This window comes from Stenella coeruleoalba (genome assembly GCF_951394435.1).
Source record: "Stenella coeruleoalba genome assembly, chromosome: 10".
Classification (NCBI taxonomy): domain Eukaryota; kingdom Metazoa; phylum Chordata; class Mammalia; order Artiodactyla; family Delphinidae; genus Stenella; species Stenella coeruleoalba.
In genome coordinates, this window is record NC_137156.1 from 2,284,709 (window position 1) to 2,309,741 (window position 25,033).

The 25,033-nt window shown below is 51.9% G+C and overlaps 1 protein-coding gene across 7 annotated transcripts in view; it reads right to left on the bottom strand.

Moving 5' to 3' along the window:
- The window catches only part of SLC22A23 (solute carrier family 22 member 23), a gene marked incomplete at its 5' end in the record, with an annotated part of 147,398 nt that overhangs the window by 105,200 nt on the left and 17,165 nt on the right, over positions 1-25,033 (bottom strand). For 3 of the 7 annotated variants that reach the window (XR_013830350.1, XM_079935684.1, XM_079935677.1), the window contains 2 exons: positions 1,498-1,652; positions 6,754-6,857. Coding sequence is in view for 6 of the 7 variants with exons in the window: in XM_079935684.1 (XP_079791810.1) it covers positions 1,498-1,652; positions 6,754-6,857 (259 nt within the window). Of the gene's footprint in view, positions 1-1,497; positions 1,653-2,641; positions 3,388-6,753; positions 6,858-21,797; positions 22,102-23,104; positions 23,233-23,490; positions 24,114-25,033 lie in introns of those variants that run through there. The other 4 variants (XM_079935680.1, XM_079935682.1, XM_079935679.1 and 1 more) reach the window with 4 other exon arrangements.

Consider the following 25,033-nt stretch of genomic DNA (forward strand, 5'->3'; position numbering starts at 1 on the left):
CCAGTGTGCAGAGCCGTCCCCGGGAACAGCGTCCTCGACGAAGCAAAGGACGGATGTCCTCCTGTGGGAACCAGAGCCCCGTGGGGATGGCGGCCTGGAGAGCAGATGCCCACGCGCCTGAACAAACATGGGACCGGAGGGCCTGAGAGCAGGGCCCGCAGCCTCCTCCAGAACGAGCGCGAGAGCCGCTCCTCTGCACAGACGGACGGGTGGGCAGGGATGGAGCACGGCCCAGGCACCTTGAATGGAAGCGCTCAAGCCCACCCCCCCCACCCCACGCCCATAACGTTTGTTCAAAGAAACAAACCCTCCAAATAGCCATCCCCTCGACCCACTGCCCTGGAACACGCACATTCCTTAAGAACCCCCAAGAGCAAGGGTTCCAAAATAAATGCAAATAACCTGGAAATGGTGACTTCTAAGAAACCACAATTCAATTCAGTGTTGGAAGGAGATAACAAAACTGTCCACAGTGACTTTAGGAGAACACCTCTGTAGCCCTTTTATCCTCTGTGGTTATAAAGCTGCGTTATAATCGACTACAGTTCTGTTCTCTACAATAAGGGAACGAAATCCAGGCCATCTAGAAGTGTTATTTAAAGGGATCACAGACTAAAGTAAGAGAGCCGTACTTAAGATAATCAGAGCTACCCTTACTGACCCCACTGGAAACTGCTACCTAGTCTATCCTGCCTATGTTGTCAAAGGGAAAGAAAAAGAAAACATGTCATAAATCATCTTACATTAGTCCTAACAGTTCTTTCCACAATGATTAAAAAGTATAAAACTAGAAAATAAGTAAATGCCTAAAGCCTTCCTTCTCCTTGTGGGGTTGTGGCCCTGTGCTAGAAACCACCAACTACAAAGAAGGGAGACAACCATCCTTGACAGGAGAGTTAAAAGGTCACAGACACGATGGAAATTTTCTTCACCCTAAAGAGACTGCCATTTGCTCTCCCAGCACCAGCGCTTAGGGTTCAAGCCCAGACCACTTAAGCCACGTGGGGAGGTGGGAAGCCTGGACCTGGCACAATCTTAAAGAAAAAAAGACAAGGGAAACTCTTGAGGAGCCCGTCGGAGCACACTGGAGCAAGCACTTGCTATGCTCTTCCGGAACCGAGTGCAGGGATGCCCGGATACGTCCAGGATTGGCAGTGCACGGAACGTGAGCACAGAACATCCCGGGGGAGAGCAGAAGCCCGTCCACGCCCACTGCGGGCCGATCCCCACTTCTCCGGGCCACGATGCAGCCCCCCACGCCCTCCGACGGGCCCTGAGCCTGAGCTCGGGCTGAAGGGAGGGTTAGAGACACAACGTGGGAACGAGTGCTTTCACAGCAGATGAGGCCTGTGGTCCGCACCTCCAGAAGCTGCTGCCTCCACAGCCCGCCCCCCGCCTCCCCGAATCGCAGCGCGCAGACACCCTTCCCGAACCTCGCACGCAGCGGCCACATGTCCCCTCGTTTCTTCAAGACCCGCCGTGAAGGCTCCTACTTACGTAGCGCGTACAGGGTGAGAATCACTCCGGCCAGGCAGAATCCTTCAAAGAACCTGAGCGTGCTGAACATGGTCACATTCACAGACAGCGCCACGGTCAGTCCAAAGACGAGGATGAAGATGACGGAGAAGAGCAGCACGGGCCGCCGGCCGGACCTGCACGCGGACAGGGACACGGTTAGCCGCCACCGCCGGGTGGGGCCGCCGGCCAGACGCCACGGCATCCCTGGGACCGCCGTGCTCGCTGGGTGCCGGGTGAGCACCGCACTGAGTCTGTATCCCTCCTGGACCCACCTGGGGAGGCCCAGGGGTAGAAGGCCCCCGGGGTATATGCACGCACCCGCTGGACTTGTAGATTAGGGAACACAGGTCAACAGTACCGCACAACAGACCAGAGAGACGGGAACCAAGTCCTGTTGGCGAGTCTGTGCCCGAGTGAGTACATGGGGGATAATTCAACACAATCAATGACACCTTCCCCAAACACCAACCTTGACACGCCCAACATTCAAGGTCTTGAGAAGCTGCTGACCTTTGGAAGTGGCTCCAGGGTCAACACAGACCCCAGGCAAGCGGCTTCAAGCCGTTTCTCTGGGCTGTTAACTAGTCTGGCCCGACCTGACCCGTGGCCTGGTGGAGCCCAGGGCCCAGCCGGCTGCCGACTGGTTTCAACTGTATGATGAGAAGGAATGGTTTCAACTGTATGATGAGAAGGAAATTTAAGGGACCACAGGCTAAACTAAGGTAGCCTGACCTGTACACAACGGGTGTGGATCTGAAAGTGAAGCCCCCAGGGGCCCATCCTCTGCACCTCGGGAAACGGCAGCGCGCACCCCGGGCTGGTGGGCCACAGCGCCAGCCGGTGAGAGCTCGGTGACCACTAGGGGGCGATGTGCTTCTAGGCGTGGCCCAGGGTGGGGGGGCTGGGTAGCGGTGGCCCACTGGGATGGGGAGGCCCTTGTTCTCCATCCCTCCCAACCTGCCATGTGTCCCAGGTAGAGCAGAACCCTCCACCACACAGATGAATGTGACACGGCCAGAGTGAACTGGAAGGAAGGCTCACAGAGCAACTGGACTCCATTTGCCAAGGGAACAAAGTCCACGCCTGGTACCCCAAACACCTGGACTTGGGACGAGGCACCTACCTAAGAGCAGAGTGCCCAGAAAGGGCAAATGGAGAGAATGGAGAGTAGATTCGTGGTTGTCTAGGGCTGGGGTGAGAATGGCGGTGACTACAAATGGGCAGGAGATGGCAATGGTGTAGGCTCGGCGTGTGGTGTGACCGCATAACCCTGTGAATATACTAAAACTCACTGAATTGGGCACTTAAGATGGGGGAGCTTTATGGCATGTAAATGATCTCTCAATAAAGTTGCTTTTTAAAAAAGCAACACTCAGGAGTGCACGGTCTTGCCCTGTGCAGGGGATGGATGTAATTTCTAGAAACTCTGGGGGCGGGAACTACAGGACACAGTTTCATTCAGAATTCCTTAGGCTTCTGAGCAGCCCCGTCAGTCGCTTTGGTTTAGAGAAAGGACGGCAAGGCTGTGAGCTCAACGCAACGTAAGTCAACCTTCTTATCGAGCTTTTAGCCATTACCTCCCCTGACTTGTGCTGGGGCCACTAAGTCCTCATCAGCAAAGACTCTATAGGTAGTTTGGTCCAAACCCAACCCGTTTACAGAAATAAATTTAAGCATGGCTTAGTTGGTCTCCTAAAATGAAGGAAAACAAAGTCTAACTTACCCATTTTTGTTTACCTCGACTTCCCTTCTCTGTAACACGGGGATAATCGTCCTGCATCACAGTGTGTTGGGATCGCTAACAGGGATGACGGACAGGGCACCCAGCAGCTCGTGGGTCCCCTTCCCGCATCCTGCGTCCCTGTCGCCCACCAGATATGGTCTGCCCTGTCCTGACACTTTAGGAAAGATCCTGGATTTTTTTTTTTAACTTGTAGAAATGATTCTAAATCTTTCCCTCCCAAATGGTTGTTAAAATCATTAAGTGAAAATCAGTGTTAGGAACTGTGGGGCCAACATGGTCCTCAGGGTCAGAACCCCGCAGCCCCGAATCCAGGCTCCCTGAGGAAGGATGGAATCTTGAGGAAGACGAGGCTCCGTCAAACGAGGCTTGTGCTTTCTTCAGGAAGGGCCGTCGGGTATAGACACGTGCAAGTGATTTAGAAAGCCCTGGAGTTCACGTGCGCACCGGCTGCCCCAGAGCTGGGGCCCTCCCCCACCGGCTGACTGGTAAAATCGCACCCCCAAATCTGTGATGTGCAGAATAACGGCCTCGGGGGGGCCCCGGTCCTAATCCTCAGACCCTGTGACTGTGTCACCTCTCAAGGCAAAAGGGGCTGTACAGACGGGACAAAGGTGAAGGGCCTGAGGTGAGGTGACTGTCCAGGTGGGTCCAATCTAAGGACCCGGAGAGCCTGTCCCGGCTGCAGGGAACCAGAGAGATGACCTTGTGAGAAGGACCTGACCAGCCATCTCGGGCTCGGAAACTAGAAGTGGGCCAGGAGCCAAGGAACGCGAGAAGGTGGAGAAAGCAAGGCAGTGAATTCTCTCCTAGCACCCCCAGGGAGTCCTGCAGCCCTGCGGGCACCCTGGGCTCAGCCTGGCGCGAACTACAGGACCGCGAGTCAGGTCAGTCAAGCCACCAAGTGCCTGGTAACCATGACAGCCCCCAGAGAAATACGACAGGGTCTCCACAGGACACAGGTGTCCCGCTCAAACGGAGGACTCGGAGGAGACTTTAACGGAGGGATTATTTACAAAGCGGGGGGCAAGCTGGGAGAGAAGGCTGGGGCTGCCGACAGCAGGGAGTGGGGAGCAAGGACAGTCCAGAGCTCAGAGACGGGGCGCAGGCAGGGGGGCCCCGAACGATGGCAACTCTACAGAGACCAAGCAGGGGAGGGAAATGCTGCCACCTTGCTGTCCCCTCCCTCACATCTCCAGCCTGTGCTCCCCGCGCCCCCCCACCCCCGGCCTCTGCCCCGCTGGCCAGGCTCAGCCGGGAGCCAGAGGACAAGGGGGCCTGCAGTGCAGCCCATAAAGGCAGCCTCCCGGGACCGGCTGGGCGAGACATGCAGGATGTCCAGCCAAAGACCCGGGGGGGGGGGGGAACGAGGTCATCGGGCGAGAGCCACTGACCGGGCCGGTCCCCCTCTTCCATGTGAACTAACGCGTGACCGTACATACTGTCCGGTCCCAGATAGAACGTGTGTGGAAAACAGTCACTTTTTAAAGTTTTCTTAGACGCTGACTGCGGTCTTAGCTTAACCTAGGACTGGATCAACTTCCCTACACAGCCGTGAAACGGTGCCAAGGGCTGTGAAATCCGGTCTCCCCTCTACATGTGTTTATCTCCTTTGAAGTAAGGCTCTAGCAGGGAGTAAAATGCCAAAAGTAAATCAGGCAAGGGTGGAAAACACCAAACTTTCAAACTGGAACTGAGGCCCACTCACACGTGCAGGGAGCCCCAGCACAAGCTGCTCGCCCTGACCCCCCAGTGCCCCTCGCCCACCACGGCGACCCTGGCCAAGCGGCCACGGCACCAGACTCTGGCTGCTCGCCAAGGGAGACCCCAGACTCTCCTGTCTTCTGTCCCCAGGCCTGGCGTGCGGTCAGGGAGGCCAAACGGCGTGGATGGGCCAGAAGGAAGAAACCACAAAACCCCGTCTAAGCAATTTAAACCGTCACAGATCTGTTGCTCGAGGTCCATATTTACTTCCCCTATTAAATCTCTCAGGAATCGGGACACTAAAACCTCCGTCAAGTCCGTGTTTTTAGGAAGAAGTGACGTGGTTATATCACCATAGCCTTCCCCACCTATTTCAATGCAGGTTTCTAGGAAACTAAAGTCTTTGTGGTTAAAACATTGGGATTAGAGTATCTTTTAGGTCAGTATAGCTCACTCTGAAGACGTTTAAGCTCAAGGATTTGGTTTAAAAAAAAAAACAAAACCCCAAACCCTCGCCCTTTCCCCGCCTCCACTCCCCAAGAAAAGCCACCACCAAACCCCATGCGAGGGCGGGCTGTGGGTTTCCAGAGATCACTGACAGCGTCTCTGTTGCCGTCTCCAGGGAGTATGTCCTTAAAAAGCACTTCCAAACGATGATTAAGCAAATTCTGAACACTCAGGAAATCACACTTCACATTAATGCAAGGAACTCCCAAAATAGGCGCTAGCCTTGGGGAAGAAAGTTCTAGACCTGAAAGGGGCCTCCCTGGGCTCCCCCGCCGCTCTGTCCCCGCAGGCGCTCTCTGGAGTACCACCAGCCAGCTGTCTACACCCGTGGAGCCAGGCTCTGGGGCCACCACCAGCTTGGTCTCAAATCCTGGCTCTCCGACCTAAAAGCTGAGTGAACCTGGGGATTTTACTTAAACGTCCGTGCTTCCATTTCTCCACCATGAGACGGGGGTAATAAGAGTACCTTCCCAACGGGGTGCTGTGAGGACGGGATATTCTAATCCACGGAGACACTCAGCACGGTGCCCGGCCACGGCAGGCAGCCAGTAAGCGAGGGGTGCTACCACTGTCGCTGTTATTATTACCATGACTACCCCCATCGCCCTCCGAACAACCTGTCACTTCACCCTGAACCACACACCTGGCCCCTAACCCACCCACGTAAAGCGTATTCCTTCTCGCCTCTGGTCACCGCCCCTCTGCCTGCACTGCCCAGCCATTACGCACATGCTGTCCACTTTTCAAGGTCTAGCTCCCTGTGGACCCGCACAGGCATCTGCTGGCCAAGCCAGCTACAAGGACTGTCCCTCTCTAAGATCTGTGGGCATTCAGGGAGCTCGTGGGCACGGCCCCACCGCCCAGTTCTCGGGGGTGAAGAGAGTCCGCCGTGTCCTCTCCCCATCTTTTGACGCCTCTCGTATATCCACCCGCTCAGGGCCCAGCCCATAAAGCCTCGAAGCCACGTCCCCAGGCTCTTCCTAACTGCACTCTGACGGTCAGGAGGACGTGGGCTTGCAGGCTGCAAGCCGGTTTTGCTAGATTCTAGCAGCCAGGGAACTGCAATGAATTTAGATTCTCACTTCAAAAGGGTCTGCTCTGTGCACCGGCCAATTCCTTTCATTCTGAATGCTGCAGGTGGCAGCTACAGCCTTCTGCTCTGCCACCAGCACCAGGGCAGAGGAGAGCCTCGGTCACGGTGAGCTCACACCGACCGTGCCCCGCTAGGCAGCAGAGGCTCGCTGCGGCTCCCAGGTTTGTGCGGCGGGCATGTGGGTACTTACCAGTCAGCAATGCATCCAGTTATCAGGTAGCCAAAGATTAATCCAACCAGTAAGGAGAACTTAGCGACATGGACCTTCCAGGCATTATCACACACAAGATCCCACTAGAGAGGGGCAAATAGAAAACAGATCAGAGAGAAACACACACAGAGGCCACTTGTCAATCATAAGGGCAACACATAACTGCGCTCAGGGTCATGACACCCTTTACAGGCTGTGTCACACATACCGCTAAGAGTCTCTTCAATGCTTTTGAAAATCCAACAATGAGAAATATAAATCTGCCCCCAGAAGGCGGGGTAACGTTTCAGCCCGGGACAGAGGATAAAAGGCTGCAGGGCCTCACCCCCCCTGAATCTGCGGGTGAGTCTTTCCTCCATCCTGCCAGCGCAGGCCGGGAGTCCCCCATCCCTGGCACAGCGGTCACCGGCCCTGCAGGTGGAAAGCCCCTGCCAGCTTTTTGCATGGGGTATCACAGTAACACGAGGAAACTGAAAGCAACCTCTGTGTTTCCATCCCAAAAAACTCCCCAAACTTTGTAAGTCGCCTTAAAAATAAAGAGGGTTAGCAGTGAATACTGAAATATCAATTTTAACTAAGCATTCTTACTTTTTTTCCTCATCAATGTCCCTTGTGTTTTCCCATATTACATCCTAAAGCCACTTTCTCTCCACTTGGAGAGAAAGCCAATCAATTGGTGAATACAACATTTAGACTACCTTTACAATTAAGCTTTATTATTTAGAAAAACAAATAAAAATAACCCTCCAATTTTTCCTTCCTCCTTTTGCAGAAGTGAGAGAGAAATGCACGTCTGTTCCCTCGAAGTGACGTGTGTCCAAGTGGAAACACGGCCCTCAACCCACAAGCAACTGACGTCTGGGCCCGAGGGGCAAACAAAAGGGGTCTCGGCTTCAACGGGCTTTGGGACAAGCCGAGCTTCTGCACCAGCCACTGCGAAGGGAGGGGCCAGCCAGCCTGGACAGAGCAGGAAGGTGGCCGCCCGCCACGTCATTCCCTGGACTCCCTGGGACACGTCCAGGGCCGGCACTGCTAGCTGCACGTCATCTCATCATTAACAATTCAGATACAGGTGTTCTTTCCAGGGATGACAGCCCCCTACGTCTGCCCAGGGACCGGCAGCATCAGCATCACCTGGGAAGGCGTCAGAAAGGCACATTCTCGGGCCCACGCCAGACCCCGAACGGGAAGTCCTGGAGGAAGCACAGCAAGCAGTTTGACAAGCCGCCCAGGTGACAACGATGCCGCCCTGGCCTGCCATTTCCCTGCTGTTTTGAATTCAGTGAATGAGCTTCCCAGGCCTGGGCCAGGGCTCGAACAGTCAACCCCCAAGAGCAGGGTGAGGCCAAAGGCCGCGTGAAACAGGCACAGCAGGGCTGGGCAGCGCTTTGTGCAGCAAATGCCGGGTCAGAAACTAGAGCGCGAGCTAAGGGGGCTTGTGGAGGCCGGCCTGGAAAACCAGCACTCACGGAAGTACCCGTGTGTGTACGTTCTGTCTCCCCAGCCTGGTTTATCACATTCTGAGGCTGTTTCTGAATTGTCTTCTCTCCACTCTGCCTAGCACAGGACTCTGCCCACAAAGCAATTGATTTCCAAGGCTAAGACCTACATCTACCAGCCCATCTGGCTCCTCCGGGCCAGGAGATGCTTACAACACCTATAATGGTTACAATCCCAATCACATCACACCTTCCTGCACCTCAGCCTGGCACGTGCTTGGCAGCAGAAGGACACACCCGGCCCCAGGTTGCTGCCAGGGGGAGGGGGGAGGGGGGAGGGGGGAAGGGGGACCAGCTGCTGGCTCTGTGGCCAAGAATCAGTCACTCCCGTCTCCACCCAGACTGCTCACTGATGAGCTTATTTGAGGTTAAGTGATGCCAAGCAGCACATTCTGCTGGTATTAGGCGCCCAGGAGACAAAAGAGATTTTCATAAAAGCATCTGGCGGGGAGCGGATTGCCAACACTGCTGTGGGTTCAGGCCCCCGAACAATAACTCGCCCTGGCCTTGGGCAGCCATGACCCAATTCAGTTGCTACCTAGTCAGATGTTCAGTGCAATCGCTATCAATTAACAAGGCGGGAGTGGAAAACTGAAACAGCTGAGGGAGACAGAACCGCTCCCACGGCCAGGAGGGAAAGGCAGCCTGGTTAGCAGTGTCGCTGGCCCCGCTGTCCTCAGCCTGAGGGGCGGGGTGGGGGGAGGACCCAGGACAAGACAGCCACCTGGCGCCTTAACCCCTCAATCAGGCACTGGAGCAGACAGCATCTCTGAGTCAACAAGAAAACCACTCCAGACCCCAGTGGGCTCCCCAAGATAAAGTCCCTCCTGCTCGGGGTCTGCTGGACATCCCTAAACCCTGGAGGCCCCTTGAGGTCCACTCCGTAAACAAGGTGAGGTAGGGCTGGGAATCCACGGGGACAGCATCCCTTGTCCGATCGCCCCACTTCTGATGAAAATAAAATATGCTCAGATGTCCTACAACCTCCAGAAGAATTTCAGAAGTATGAGGAAGCTCTGAGATCACCTCGCTTTCGAAATCTGTCCCACTATCGATAAGACGCGGCAATCGGTCATTTCACTAAGCAAAGGCTAAGGGACGTTAAGAAACCTAACTTGTGCACAGCCAGGACTCAGTGGCACAGGTTCTGTCTCTGACATCATCACCTGTCACCTCCCTCTTCTCACACCCGTCAATCACCGATGCCAGAGGGCGCTCCTTCCTAGCGTACCTGGCACCCACCCCCCACTCCATCCCTGTTATGGACAACCTGATTTATGGGGACGTGCGAGGAGGCTCGCTCGTCACCCCTTTGGTGTGGGTTCCCGCAGTGTGGGCTGGAAAACACCACTTCCAGGCTCCCTCACTGCTGAGCTCTCCCATGTAACTGAGGTTCTGCCCATCATCTGCACTTAACTTCCAGCGCACAGCCTAGATCTAATTTCCAGGGTAACTTGAATTAGGAAAAGCGTTAAGGCAGGAACAGGTGGGACATTCATTTGGTGGTCACATCAGGCAGGGCTTGGTCTGCAGGTGGCCGAGGTGTGATCCCAGAGCCTGGGTTGGACAGTGACCTCCTGAATCCCCCGCCTCCTAGCTGTGACCCAGTCCCTGGACAGGCCATTCTAGGGAGCTGCTCCAGGCACCCTTCAGGAGGCTCAGCTCTCAGCTGCTTCTGCAATTCGGCAAGCACTGATTTTATGACCAGATCGAAGGAGTGTGCAGGGCAAGAGGACAGGGGGCCTCCCCACTGAACTAACACAGGGGTCTCCATGCATTAATCCCTCAAATCCATTCCCTTCACAACAATGAGAACAGCCCTCTAGTCAAGCACTTTGTCAGCAGGTTTAGTAAGATCGCAAAAGCGGAGACGTCATGGCCCCATTTCATAGTCTGACGCCTGCTTCCCTTGCCGTCGTTCCAGGACCGGGGATGGTCCACTGTGATGCCACGTGATGCTCCACGGTGAGGGAACTGACCCTAGAATGTGATCTCAATCTTAGCTGCACATGTTCTGTTTTTCAAAAAAAAGGCAGTGGTTACAGAAAATCTGGTGGACTGTTTTCCTACCTATATATTTTAAAGATAAGCTAAAAGAAATAAAATTTATACCATTTTCAAGGGAATCATCTAATTGCTTGACTTGCCAGAGGGGAGAAATATTCATCAAGGAAACTAATGAAGTTTCTAAAGAAGATGGAAAATAAGTGGGAGATGAGGAAGATAATCTTATTTTCAGCAATAATGAAGATACTATGATAAAGTCAAATGCAAAACAAGAACGTAAGAAAACTGAAGAAAACAGATTACTTATCGAATTTGAAGTGGAGAGACTCCCTGAGAATAAAAACTAAGAGAAAAAAACTACTTAAGAAAAAGATGATGGATTTTATAACAGTTTATCTGTTACTCCTTAATTATTATTCATTTTACTTATTATTTAAAACCTCCCTGCATCAAAAATACCATAAACAAGGGCTTCCCTGGTGGCGCAGTGGTTGAGAGTCCACCTGCCGATGCAGGGAACACAGGTTCGTGCCCTGGTACAGGAATATCCCACATGCCACAGAGCGGCTGGGCCGGTGAGCCATGGCCGCTGAGCCTGCACGTCCGGAGCCTGTGCTCCGCAACGGGAGAGGCCACAGCAGTGAGAGGCCCGCGTACCGCAAAAAACAAACAAACAAAATTATAAAGAGATAAATTTGTAAAATATATTGGAAGGGGGATCAGAATGGGTCACCCCCAAAACATGCCACGTTGGCCTAAGGATGATTTTGAGCTGGAGCAAATGAGAATCAGCAGATTCAGAAAGAAGCCTTCTCAGAGCGTCCCTATCTGCCTAAAAGCAGAGGCTTCTGAGAAATGAAGGCCATAAACCCCCTCCCCGGGGAAGTCCTGTGGCCGTGAAGACAAAGTTGGCACCCAGATGCGTCTGCAAACAGCCTCACTGACAAATTAGGAGCTGGAGATTAACATGTACACACTACTACATATAAAACAGGTCATCAGCAAGGACCTACTATACAGCACAGGGAACTCGATATTCTGTAACAACCTAAATGGGAAAAGAATTTGAAAAATACGTATAACTGAATCACTTTGCTGTACACCTGAAACTAACACAACATTGTAAATCAGCTGTACTCCAATATAAGATAAAAATTAAAAACAACCTCACTGAAACAACCCTCATCTTCCGTTAGTTCCCCCTTATATTTCCTTCCCAAGTTTGCCACCCCTAAAAGCCTCAACCCCTTTTCTTCTGTCTCCTCACTTCTGTACAAACGGACTGTCCTTCTGTTAAGATGTGAGCCCAAGTTCTGACCACCCCTTTGAGTTACTGGTCACCAAGCGCTCCTGTGTGCCCGGCTCCACTTGGCAATGAACCCTGGTTCCCTCTTGCTCAGCTGCCTTCAGTCTAGTTCCCAGGGCCCCAGCCACAGAGCCTAGGAGGGTAGAGGAAAAAGGTTTTCTCCTCCCCTACAACAGCCGAAGGGTTACTATCCTTAGTAAGTATTTCCATAACAATATAGACTGATACTCCTACTAGAAATGGGTAAAGCACCAGGCAAATTAACAAAATATGAAACAAATGGTTAAAAAAAACACCTGGGAAATGCTCAATTCCACTAATTAAAATCAACGCTCAATATTTTATTTTCAAAAAAAATTTTTTTTTAAGTTTCCCAACAATGCAGGAGAAGCCAAGAGGATCAAATCTGTGCTGGGCGTGTGAACGAAGCCCTGCGCTTCTGCGAGGCCGTCTGGCAACGTGCGTCCCGTGACGTGAAATCATGAACACTCTTTATCCCAGCAATGCCCTTTCTTGGAAGTTTTTCCCAAGGAGACTATGACTGATGCCCACAGATGTCCTGGTGCAACGATGCTCAGTGTTTGTAACTTGTAAGACATGGGAACCTGCCTGACATCAGCAAGGCTATACAGCATGAAAATGTTTGCTTTTGAAAGCAAATGATTGAGAAAAATGCTCATGACATAACGGTATGAGAAAGGCTCAGAATAAAAAACCATGAATAGAGGAGATATTTGGGTCCACAGGGGAAATTAGAAGATATTCCAAAATATTTAAAGTGACTATCTCTGGAGAGTTGAGTTTTATTTTCGATTTTATACTTTTCTTGACTTTTCCAAACTTCCTACAGTTAATCTATAAGCCTTATAATGAAAGAAAAAAAGTAGAGGTTAAAGTAATATAAACTCCCACCCACAGTGGTAGGTGGAAGTGATAGTAGTTAGGGTGAGACCAAATGACTAAAAAAAAAAAAAGAAAACTTTTCACCTTTTCAGGAATATGCATTTTAACACAATCTAAACACTCAGGCCTAGCGGAAGCTTGTTTGCAAAATGACTAGAAACAAACTACATCTTCGGAGCCTGAAGATTACGGATGATGTTAATGTTCATTGACTAAAGCCAAAAGCATTTTTTAGGAAACTAAGTGAAAAATTTCCGCCAAGTTTCATCTTCTGTGCTGGAGATGCCCATCCAAGGCTGCTCCATCAGAAGCCACGAGGGTCTTACCAGTCACAACGCACGTCTGTTCCAACCCTGAGGAGTCAGTAGAGGTAAACGGAAAAGTTTCTGCTCAGACTGCAAAGGGGATAACACTGCTTAAAACTTCAAAAGCTTAAATAAAACAAAATTCCTGACTGAACTGGAGGAATTTAGAGAAATGCAGGGTCAGCATTCTTCCGCAACCTTCTTTTCCCCCTAAAGCGGTATTTCAGCAGACCCTCATGAACCACTGCTGGATCCACCGAGGATTTGCCCTGCTCTGTGTTTCTTAACTGGAGACAAGAGAAGTGGCGAGAACACCTCCCCCCCACCCCCGACACACACACACACCCTGGAAGGCTGGCCACGTAAGCTGGACCCACGAAGCACATTAGCTACAATCAGCTGCTCAACACTGAGGCAGCCTATGCAGGTCTGTGTTATTCAGTTTTTTTTTTTTAATGGATTTATTTTATTTATTTATTTTTGGCTGCATTGGGTCTTCGTTGCTGTGTGCGGGCTTTCTCTGGTTGCAGTGAGCAGGGGCTACTCCTCATTGCGGTGCACGGGCTTTTCATTGTGGTGGCTTCTCTTGTTACAGAGCACAGGCTCTAGGCGCCCGGGCTTCAGGAGTTGTGGCTTGCAGGCTCTGGAGCACAGGCTCAGTAGTTGTGGCACGTGGGCTCAGTAGTTGTGGCTCGCAGGCTCTAGAGCGCAGGCTCAGTAGTTGTGGCACACGGGCTTAGTTGCTCTGCGGCATGTGGGATCTTCCTGGACCAGGGCTCGAACGCGTGTCCCCTGCATTGGCAGGCGGATTCTTAACCACTGCACCACCAGGGAAGCCCTGTTTTTGTTCTTTTTAATCCAGTAGTATTCGGATTTTTTTCCCTAAAGATGCTATCAAAATTCAAGAAATACTGCATATTTTGAAAACCCCACATTATTCTCTGCTTTTTGCCTCTAAGTTCATCCTCCAATTTTAGGAGATTCACAGCAGCCAACATAACTGCCAATTAGGGCTGGCACTCTCTCGAGCTTCCTTAAATGACATAATGAACGACCTTGCCAGATACACTGGGAGGTTTTTGGGTTTTCTTTTTAGTTTTGTTTCCCTGTTTTTCATTAATTGCTGCTCAAACGGCTCCTCCACTTTCTTTTTCCCCAACCAACTTGGTGCCAAAAACCCAAACACAGCACGCTGAGGGAAATAGTTGAACCAAAAACCTACTGCGAGCCTGTGGGTGCTCCATGGAGGAGACCAGCAAACCCGCTCTCTCCTCGTGCAAAGGAAACCGGTCCAAGACCACACTGCCAAAGCTGGTGAACTTCAACCTCGCGTAGCCCCGTTTTGGACTAGTGTAGTCATTTTAGACTCACCCTAACGCTTACTCAGTGATCGGTCTTGTTCTGTTTTTCTTCCAGTGACGACTCTTACGCCTGCTGTCCTTTGGCTGTGGTACCACCTTGGTGTGGAGGAAGAGAGATGGATGTGACAACGGCTTCAACCTGTCGCCTTCGGGGGCTTTCCCGGTTCTTACTGAATTTGACCATTTTTAAAGGGCTGGAAGTATAAAACCTCTTTCTTATAGCACAGGGAACTATATTCAATACCTTGTAAAAAACTATCATGGAAAAGAAGAATATAATGATATATACATATATATTATGTATAACTGAATCACTTTGCTGTACACCTGAAACTAACAGAACACTGTAAATCAACTACACTTCAATTTAAAAAATAAATAAAAATTTAAGAAGCTAACTTAAAAAGGAAACAGAAAATTAACCACCTAAACAGGCCCTGAGTAGTGGATGTAGGATCATCTCTGCGAGGTAACACGAGGCACTCAATTTTCCTTTCCTTTTTCTGAAAGGAAACAAGGAACACTGTACAGTTCTAAGCAGAGGCTTACGTTAGCAAACCTCCTTACGAGTGGGCCATGATGCCCACTATGGCCCTGGGGGATGCTGAATCTATGATCCACAGGCAGCAGAGACGGTAAATAAGCAACGACCTTCTATCAACCTAAACCCTGGAGAGTCTTTCCAAATCCTGCAATGCCTAGTTTACTACCTCTAAGAAGGGAAATCGATAGTAAACCCTATACATTAAAGAGGACGATTGCAAAACCAGAAAGAGAGAAAAAACACAAAAGCAAAAAACTCCACCGCCCTGAACATTCAACCCCAGGGAACTATTCATGCCTTAAGTGAATTCAACACACCGGCTTCTCACACGTAATTGATATTAAGTAACTGAAAGATTCTTAGCAAGAAATTAAACAGTTGCTACATGTGTTACTAGAAGAGATCTTTTAGTATTGCGCGGGAACAAAACTGGACTGTAACATTGAAACGAGTCCCACTAATTCTGGAAGGGAGCGAAGTGTGGAGACCTTTGGACAGCAGGGTCAGGGAATCCTTGGAACGAGAAGAATGTGATGACCAGGTGATCAATCGAGAAGAACTCAGAGGCAGAAGGAAAATTATCTTTTACCTGCGGAGACAAATGCTTTGTCCCTCCCCACTGCCTGGCAGCTGTGACCCTGACTTCTCTGAGCCCTGAGAAGTGCCTCTGGGCCGAGTCACCCCTCACCTCTCTGCCCTGCCAGGGCCCAGCCACGCCAGGGGACCCCCAGTTCCCCAAAAGCCGCAGGGCCCTTTGCCTGTCCTACAATATCCATGCACACCCCGATTTTCCTGGCTCAACGGATAAAACTCATTTCAACCAAAATTATTTAACATTGTAGATCACCTGCGGGTTGGAGAATGGCAGCCTTTCTGTACTCCTGGCGTTATGCCTTTCGATGGGCATACAGCAGCTTTGTAAGCACACAATTAATTACAAGGGGTAGAAAATTAGAAAGATACAAAGAATACGTTTCCATATACTTAATCAAGTCAATTGAGAAGCTCTCCTCTTCCTAGTACCCCTGTTCTGTACTCCTGTGACAACCTGAACTCAGAACTATTTATCAGAACATAACATAATTGCCTGCTGCTTACAAATCTTCCTTTCACCAGCTCAGGGGTTGGCAAACTACAGCCCGCAGGCCCGATGTGGCCCTGCCCCCTGTTCTGCACGTCGAGTTCGATGGGGCCCGTCTCTGCTAGTGCACAAGTGCATGTGCCGAGCACAGGGGTGACAACACAGGACACACGGCCTGCAAAGCGGAAAATGTCTACTATTCAGCCCTTCACAGGGAAAGTCTGCCGACCCCGGCACTGGACCGTGAGTCCCTGAAGAAAGGGACCACGTCCTCAGTCTCTAAGCTGATGGCTGGGTTGGGGCAGGACAGCACGTGGAGCTGCCACTCCGGAAGTGGACGTGCTCTGTGTTTGCTTGTGTTCCCTGTGCCATGCACCTTCTCAACCCTCTTTCTCTCCGTGATTATTTCTTCAAACAGGATTTAAATAATTAATACATAATTACATATTATACAACATTTATACAGGCAATATAATTTTTAAGTGTTTCCGCCACACTTTTCACCATTAGTAATTTTCCCCAAGGGGAAGAGAATTCTAGTTTCATTATAAAAGCCCACAGAATACAGGGTATGAGACATTTATTTAAAACAATGAATAATTCTCTCTTAATAGAACAAATCGGTTACATAAATTAAGTATCGTCTCAACGTTTGTTAAGCACCTGCCGTGGTCTTGTGCTCTGCTGGCTGCTTTGACTAAGCATCTTATTCAGGGATCGAAACAGCCCTACAACACGGGCTTATGACCAGTGAGTCCACTTTACAGATGAGGAAATTGAGGCAGAGGGGAAGCAACTAGTCCAAAGTCAAAGGGTTTTTCAGTAGAAGATTATCAATCCATGTCTGATTAAAACTCATGTTCTTTCCCCACCCCAATAAACTCAAAGAAACAGCCCTTGTTCATGCAAATATAAACAATTCTGTGGTTTATACTAAATTGTTCTCGGTTGCAGCATTTGTCTTGCCTGGTATTCAGAAGACCTCAGGTACGAGGAAGCAAAGCGTTACTGTGGAAGCAGGGCAACCTTTGCTGTTACTTCAACTTCACTGTTACAATGACTAAACAAAAACAGCTGATAAAGTCCCTGTGAATAGCAGGTATGTACTCAAAGGCATCTATTAAAAATAATATCCCAGTATCTTATTTTTCATAGAATTTTAGTACCGAAATACTGGGAAAAGTCAAGGTCAACCTCCTAATTTTAGAAATGAGAAGCCTGAAGCCTAGAGAAATGACGTAACTTGCTCAAAATAAAAAAATCTTGGGGACTTCCCTGGCAGTCCAGAGCACTCCTTGTTTCCACTGCAGAGGGCACGGGTTCGATCCCTGGTCCGGGACCTAGGATCTTGCATGCCGCACAGCGCGGCCAAAAAAAAAAAAAAAAAAAAAAAAACAACCCTGGGGCTGCTGGACCCCAGCTCAGGCTGCTGTGGAAGATCTCACTTCCTCACAGGTGGCCCTGATGCAAACCGCCCAAGTCCATCACTGCCGAGCAGGACAGAGGTGTGCGGTCCAGCTCCCAACCTCACGGTCATCTGTCGGCACCACATTCACTCTGGTCCAAAGCCCTTACAACATAAAGAATTTTGAAAAATTATCTCAACATTCTAACTGAGACCAACTCTTGGCCTTCTTGTCCAACAGTCACTTTTTTTTTTTTTTTAATAATAAATCAGGGCAGTTGAGAAGCTAAACCAGTTTTCTCCCTGTTTCAACATCGGTCTCACCATCTTGAAAGGACGTGAATAACATTAGGCAAAACGGCCTCTTCAAACAAGGATGTTTGCTATGTCTGACTCAAGTTAGAAGCCAGCACACATGTGAATCTAAATGGTCACCTTTTCCACAAAGACAGCTGACACCAGCCTGCTAAAACAAGGTACACAGAACCCTCAACTGCTGGACTCACAAAAGGTCTAGCAGAACACTAGTTGGGGAATTTTTACCAATTTGGCCTTTTCCTTTGTTGTTATTGGGCTGGGCTATAGCTTACCACGGTCTCCGCAGAAGAGCGTCATCAGATAAACAAGAGCCTGCAGGAGGCCTGGAATTCAGAGACCAACATGGGGGCTGGGCTGGGCTGGAAGGCGACAGCCGCACTGAGGTGAGAGCACAGAGTTTCAGCTGATGGACCCGAGTTTCCATTCTAGTCACGTGACCCGGGTGAGTTACCTCACCCCTTGGGGCCTCAGTTGCAACATCTATGATACAGGAGTCATAAAACTTGCAATATAGGTTTGTTATGAGTCAAAACTAATACAAGGCAGGTGCCCGGTGATTATTACTCATTAATTGTCACTTCAGCAGCTCCTTTGGGGCTTATGTCTGTGGGTAACACCTGAAGGAGAGCTAATAAAAACTACTTTCAAAAAGAGTTTTGATAGAGAGTCTGCGTTATTCACCGAGACTGACCCTAACTGATCCAAATGAAGGAGTATTTCCTAGCTGTACATCCTCTCTGCACAGAACAGAAACTGGGAGAGGCAAGCACAGAAGATGCCCCCATGCCCACAGCAGGGAGGGACTGGACGGGAAGCCGGCACCCTTCCACACGGGGGTCTACACGCCTTTCACGTCCTTCCCCAGAGCTCGGACGCGATGCCCTTCGCTTCGATCTCATCAGCTGCAGACAGGACAACATTAGCCCCACGTCCCAGACGTCCCACAGACAGTCATTAAATATACTGTTTCTGACCCAAAGGAGAAAAAGGAGGTTGGTTCTCAAAAGCTAGCGACACTATCACACCCAAAAGGGTGTTTACGTTTTTTTCCCTTGAACCAACTATTAATCTCCCCAAAGCATTGAGCAGAATTGGCAATGTGACAGCCAAAGGTGACAGTGCAGTTTGTTTCCAGCTGCCCGGGGCTCAGCGGGACAAGGACATGCAGATACAGGCCCGAGAAAGGACCCCTGCCATCCACACCAGGGGCCTCCGACATCCCAAGGGGCAAGTTAACAGAAGACAGACAGCTCTGCAAGATTTTCCTCGAATAAAACTCAAAGTATCCTTAAGCCAAAGCCAGAATCAGCTCCTGGAGGGGCGCCACCCACTGTCGCGAGCCAGTTCTCCTGAGGACAGACCCCAGGGACCCACATCGGGCCGGGCTGGGTGGGAAAGGGAAGCGGAGAACAGACTCAGCTGGAAGGGGAAGGAGGGGGCAGAGATCCCTCAGGCGGCTGCGCGTTGCCAGACTGGGCCTCAGGTGGCCTCCCTCACAGGCCCCCCACGGCTGCGTGGATGTTCTCACCCTGCTCACCCGCCAGCCCGGTCAGAACCCCACGGGCTTTAATACTGGGGACGGGCCTGGGACGGTGTCTTCTGCTATGGATGCATTTGGAAGTACAGCACGCAGGCACTTGTGCGGCAGCCCCTTCCGTGAACCTCTGGAAACCAGGCTCTTTCCTGCAACGGTATTAACTGCATCGGGTTCGGGGCTTGGTGGGTGTGGCCCTGCTAATTAAGCCAGGGCAGCTGAATTCCATCCCAGCCTAAGGCATGCTCTGGAAAGGTACGCTTCACAGACTGCCAAGTGACCCTCCATCAACCACTGATTCGAGAGCGGATTTTACAAAGCTTGTCGCAGGCCATCGAGGCCACCCACTGGGCAGTCCCCACTCCTTCCCCTCTCTCCAAGGCACACAGGAAGCAGAGAGGAGGGAACGGTTCATAAATGAAACCTTCAGCTGGGCTGTGCTCCCCTTTGGGGCTGCATCTTTAACACGCATTCACTTCTAAGTCAGCAGCTGAGGCATTTTCTGAAGGTGCTTGAAAGGGCACCAACAGGTGTTCGTCTGCAGTAACAGTCAGAGAGAAGATGGAGTCTGCCTTGCAGGACTTCTCAGAGCCTTTACTGTTACTGCACACCATGGATCCTGCACAGGGGGCTCTGTGGCTGCACTTCCCAAACTCAGGAGGCCTTGGACATCCCACACACACACTTTGAAGGGCATATTTTGAACTGCAGAATAAGAGATGTTGCCATGCATATTTTGTTTGCCCTACGACCTAACAGACGATCACAACGCAAATTATAATATGACAATTCTGGGATTCTGAGCCTGGGGTAAGACACTTTGGTTACCCCTGCATCTACATGAGGGGAGGAGAGCTGCTATCATATGTGTCAAAGGATATTCAAAGTACACAGAGGAATTTGTTTTCTACCTTTGATCAGAGAACATAAAAACAATAACTGTGTTTTTCTGTCTTTGGAAGAGATTATAAAGGCTAACTGGTAACAGACGGACAAACATTCAATACTCTTAGGAACTAATATGTAGAAGCTCAATGACAGCAAAAAGCAATCACTGTGTACAATTCACCCTCCTTGAAAGGACGTGTACCTGCACTGGACGCTGCTGCCTCTCCTGCAGGAGGACGCTCAGTCAGCCCAAGTCCAGTGGTGCTTACGGACTCTTCAAGACATAGTTTACGTACCCAACAGAAGTGAAAGCAGGGACACAAACAGATATTTGCACGTCCATGTGCAAAGCAGCATTATTCACAATAGCCAAAAAGTTGAAGCAACCCAAGGGTCCATAGACACATGAATGGATACACAAAATGTGGTGTATACACAGAACGGAATATTATTCAGCCCCGAAGAGGAGAGAAATTCTGACACAGGCTACACCATGAATGAGCGTGAGGACATTACACTCAAAGCAACAAGCCCGTCACAAAAGGACAAGTACTGTCCGATTCCACTTATCAGAGGTCGCTGGAGCCGTCGGATTCACAGAGACAGAAAGTAGAAGGTTGGGTGCTGGGGCAGAGGGAGGGGGGATGGGCGGTTAGTGTTCAACGGGGACAGAGTTTCAGTTTGGGACGATGAAAAAGTTCTGGAAACGGATGGTGGTGATGGTTGCACAACAACGTGAATGTACTTCATGCTAGTGAACTAGATACTTAAAAATGGCTAAAATGGTCAGTTTTATTTCATACATATCTTACCAAAAAAAAAAGTGAGATAAAATTGTATTCCTGTTCTAACAGTGATAAACCCAAGCTGTGACCAGTCAGGGTTCTGTTTAACTTACACACAGAGGATGCCCCCTTGAAGAGCAGGAAGCCCTCGGGCAGCCACTTCCTGCTTGCGATTCTCAGCCTTACGGGTTAGAGCCTCAGGACAAGCTTCTCCGAGGCGAGGCCCGAGAGAAGGAAGCGTGACAGTCCTCCTGTGTCCCTCACAGTCGCCTGCTCCCTCCCCTGGGCTTCGCTTCCCATGATGCTCAAGCCAGGCTCCCAGTGCCTAGGTTCTGTCCTCACGCAAACAGGTTCCTCCCTGTGCATCCCCACCCGCAGCCAGTGCCCTGGTCCAGGCCCATCGGGGACTCGCCTGCGTATTCAGAGGGTGGCACAGGCACGGCTTCCATATTTAATGGCTGTTTACTGGTCACTATTGTGGGCCAGACCCCAGGAAATAACAGTGCAAAGTGCTGTCCTTGCTGTCGAGAGTCTAAGGGTGGAAAACAGGCCATGAGTAAGAAATGAAATACAGCTGAACTTAAGGCGCTGTGAGAGCTCATCAAAGGTCCTGGGGCTCTGTTTAGTTAGGACTCTCCCTCTTGGCCAGGCAGGAGGTAAGGAGATGAGTGGAGAAAGCGGGGCAGGGGCAGACCCGGAGGCCCTGCACCCGTTACAGAGGGGAACGCATCAAAACCAACCTTTAAATGGAGTTCAAATGTCAACTGAAATCAAACCTCATGTTGGCTCTTCCTTGATGCTGCTCTTGTTAGAAACACCCTGATCCAGCCTGGCAGCCTTTCAGAGGAAGGGGACCAAATCCCCGAGCCCGCTGTTCAGGGGACGGGGGAGGAGAGAAAGGGAGAGAGCGACCGGGGGTGCGGCGCGGACCAAGCAGGCTCCAGCCTTTCTACAGACGCACCGATGGGTGGGCACGAGGGTGCAGGCCGCACATCTGCCACCGATGAACAGGCCGCAGGATACGGATGAGCCCCAAGCAGAAGCATTAGCTCTGTCATCACATGTACCTTGGTGTGAGCTGCCTTACCTCTTAGCCGAGACCAGCTGCCCGGACGTTTTAAGGTGAGAAGGCAGGGTCCCCACGCCCGGCCGCGGCTCAGGTGGCTGCCACGTGCCATGAAGGCTCATTTGCCAGGGCTGATCGTAACTTTGTCCTGAGACCTTCCAGACGTCTTGTTTTAAACATGCTGAGTTAACGGCTGGGAAACTGCGGCGATGTGCGCGATGCGTCAGAGCAGTTACCCTCCCAGCCCCGATGGGGGCTCCTCGAGCAAAGGGCTCGGGTGAAGCACGGGTCTCGCCCTGCGGAGATGGAGGCTGCGTGGGGGTCGTTTCCTTTCATCTCTGCAAAGCCTACGCATTAAGCGGCATCTCCACCTCGGAAATTAGGGTCCAGGAGGCCAAGTAACTCCAGGAGCCGGAGGTGTGAGTGGAAAAGTGGTGAAGAGCCCAGCACGGAGACCCAGGTCTCCTGCCCGAGCCTAGGGGCTTCCCCCCGCCCTGCTGCACTCAGCACAGCCCCCGAGCACGGGACCGCGTCACTGCTGGACCAGCCCCGGTTCTCACAACCACGCGGTGCTTGTGGTCAAGTCGAGACTGTGAAAAAGCCAGGTGTAAAATCATTTTTCACAAGGTCTTTTTTTTTTTTCCAAACCATGGGGCTGCGTTTACAAAACCTAAAGGAACCGAGCTTCCTGGCTACTGTGCTCAAGTGCCGTTCAGAACACCACCCACCCAGGCCCAAGAAAGCCGCCTCTCGCTTTCCCCTTCGGCTCAGTAACTTCAACAGCCAGCAGGATAAACGCATTCTCTCTGCTGAACACGGCGGGGCCTGCAGTCCCTAAACTGCTGTCTCAACACAAGTGCATCAGTGGTGGCTGCACCTGCTTCAACACGAGCACAGTTCACCTTGGACGACGCGCAGGCACGGACGCAAACACTCTGCCCGACGAAATGCCCAGCGGCACGCAAACACGGACAAACGTGAAAACCCTGGGGAAAACGCCATGTTTTGGGAGGTTCAAAAATGGTGGGAACCGTCTGCCTGCACTTCGTTGCTTCCTTTGAGGTCTGTAGGCGGAGGGGAGAGGTTGGGAGCGATGATTCCCTTCCCACGCCCCAGCCCTGCTGGGAAACACTCCCCTAGCCCCCTCCTTCCCCTGGGCAGGTCCATAAAGAGAATTCCCCTTGCCCTTTCCTACAAATGTGCCTACACACGGGGCCGCTGCTCTGTTCAGCCGTGGCTGGGAGATGGCGGACGCACCATCTGTTTCGTTTGGCGTCTTGCTCCCAAGCTCCTTTAACCCCAGAGCCGTCAGCCCTCACCAGGCTTACCCAGGTCTTCCTGAGCCAGGAGGCATGCGGGGCTCCCGGCTGGGGTCCCACACGTGGCAGGAGGTCCTGCTGTTCCAAGCCCCCTGGAGCTGCGGTGGAAAACCACAGCACTCCTGGTACCCGCGCTACGGTCATGGCCGCGGCCTGTCCAGGTGTAGCTCCCTCTGCCCACGTGCATCCCCGCCCACACGCATCCCCGCCCACACGCATCCCCGCCCACACGCATCCCCGCCCCCAGCCCCAGTCCTCGGGCCGCCTCATCACCCTTTGGGCCCTGGAAACTGCATCTGGATTCCTGCGGCTTGGAGGCCACAGCTGCTCCCCCACAGGCACCCCGCGCTCCTGCTTCCGACCCCCAGGAAGAGAAGGGAAAGAGGGAAACCTACCCAGATTATAAGTCAGTCAAGACCTCCCACTAGCTGCTCCGATTCTGTCAACTTGGACGTCTCAGAACTGCAAGGTAATGAGTAGGCAGAGCTTGCGAAGTTCTGAATTTCACTGTCATGGCAATCGACGTGTATCGGCCACTAACAGGAAACACCCCAAAAAGTCCACTGGCAGGTGAGGGGAGAACCCGAACGCGGTGACGCGAGCGGTGGAGGGCGGACCAGGAGCAACGACTGACGGAGGTGGGAACGTGGGCGGAGCTCACGCGTGCGCAGGGTGCGAGCGGCAGACGCGCAGGCCTCGTCCTGCACGTGTCCACGTCTGCCACGTTCTGCACCAGGCGGCACCCAGCTGTGCTGAGGGAAAGTAACACGCCGGCTGCTGGCGGGGGCGGGAGGCGATGGGAGGCGCGCAGGGGGCAGTTCTCCACGGCGGGGGAACGCACTGCGGCTTAATTTAGGTGGTGGTTAAGGGGCAGATAAATGGGTCCAAACCCACTGAACTATACACTTAAAATCTGCCCGTTTTACTGTTAATTGTATCTCCGTCTAAAAAAATCTGGGAAATTGTTTTAAACGGGTCCCCAAAGATGAGGAAGCAGCAGCCAGAGCTGACGGGGCTTCCGCGTCCTCCCCGCCCCGGCAGCTCTCTGGTGACAGGCGGCGAAAGGGAAGGAGACGCAGGGGATGCGGCAGAGCCCAGAGCGCTGGATGACCCTCCAGGAGGGAAAGCGTTTGTTTGTACTTTCCCTTCTGCTCAAGGAGACGATCTCCAGGCCAAGAGCTCAGGGCAGAGAGTGAGCGACTCGCACAGGTGCTGTTTATTCCAGGGCCCCTTCCCCTCCTTCCCTCCCCCTTCTCCCTCGCCGTGAAAGCGCCACAGGCACTCCTGCCACCATCTGCAGCCACCTGTTACCTGCCCCCTGTCACCACCTGGATTCCAACCACTGCAACCACCTGCTTGCAGATCCATCACTCTACAACAGACCAAATGGGCTGGAAAAGCACTCTTCTTGCAAAACTGACGTGAAGGACGGAATCACCCGTGTTGCAGGGATAAGAAGCTCTGTCTTCCTGAAAGGACCCCACTGTGGGCTGAGCTGCGTCCCCCCAGTAAGAACTGGCGAAGTGACTCCTCAGCCCGGCGGCTCAGGACGTGACTGTGGGAGGAAGGGTCCTCACGGAGCAGAGGAAGCTAAATGACGTCATCAGGGTGGGTCCGCATCCAGCATGACTGGTGTCCTTAGAAAACGGGCAAACGTCGAAGCAGAGACACAGGTAGAGGGACGATGACGTGAAGACACGTGGGGAGGCCAGGTGGAGATGCAGGACTGGACGGGTGCATCCCAGCCCAGGACGCCAGGGACCGAGGCCGCTCCAAAGGCCTGGACGGACCCTCCCTCAGGGCCCCCGCGGGGAGCCAAGCCTGCTGCCGCCCTGGACTTTCTGTCGGACTTTCTGAGGCTCCGTGCCCGCCCCCTCCTGTCACCTGATACGCGAGTGAGTCTGGTCTGCCCCTTGCGCACCCCGTGTGCCCGGGCAC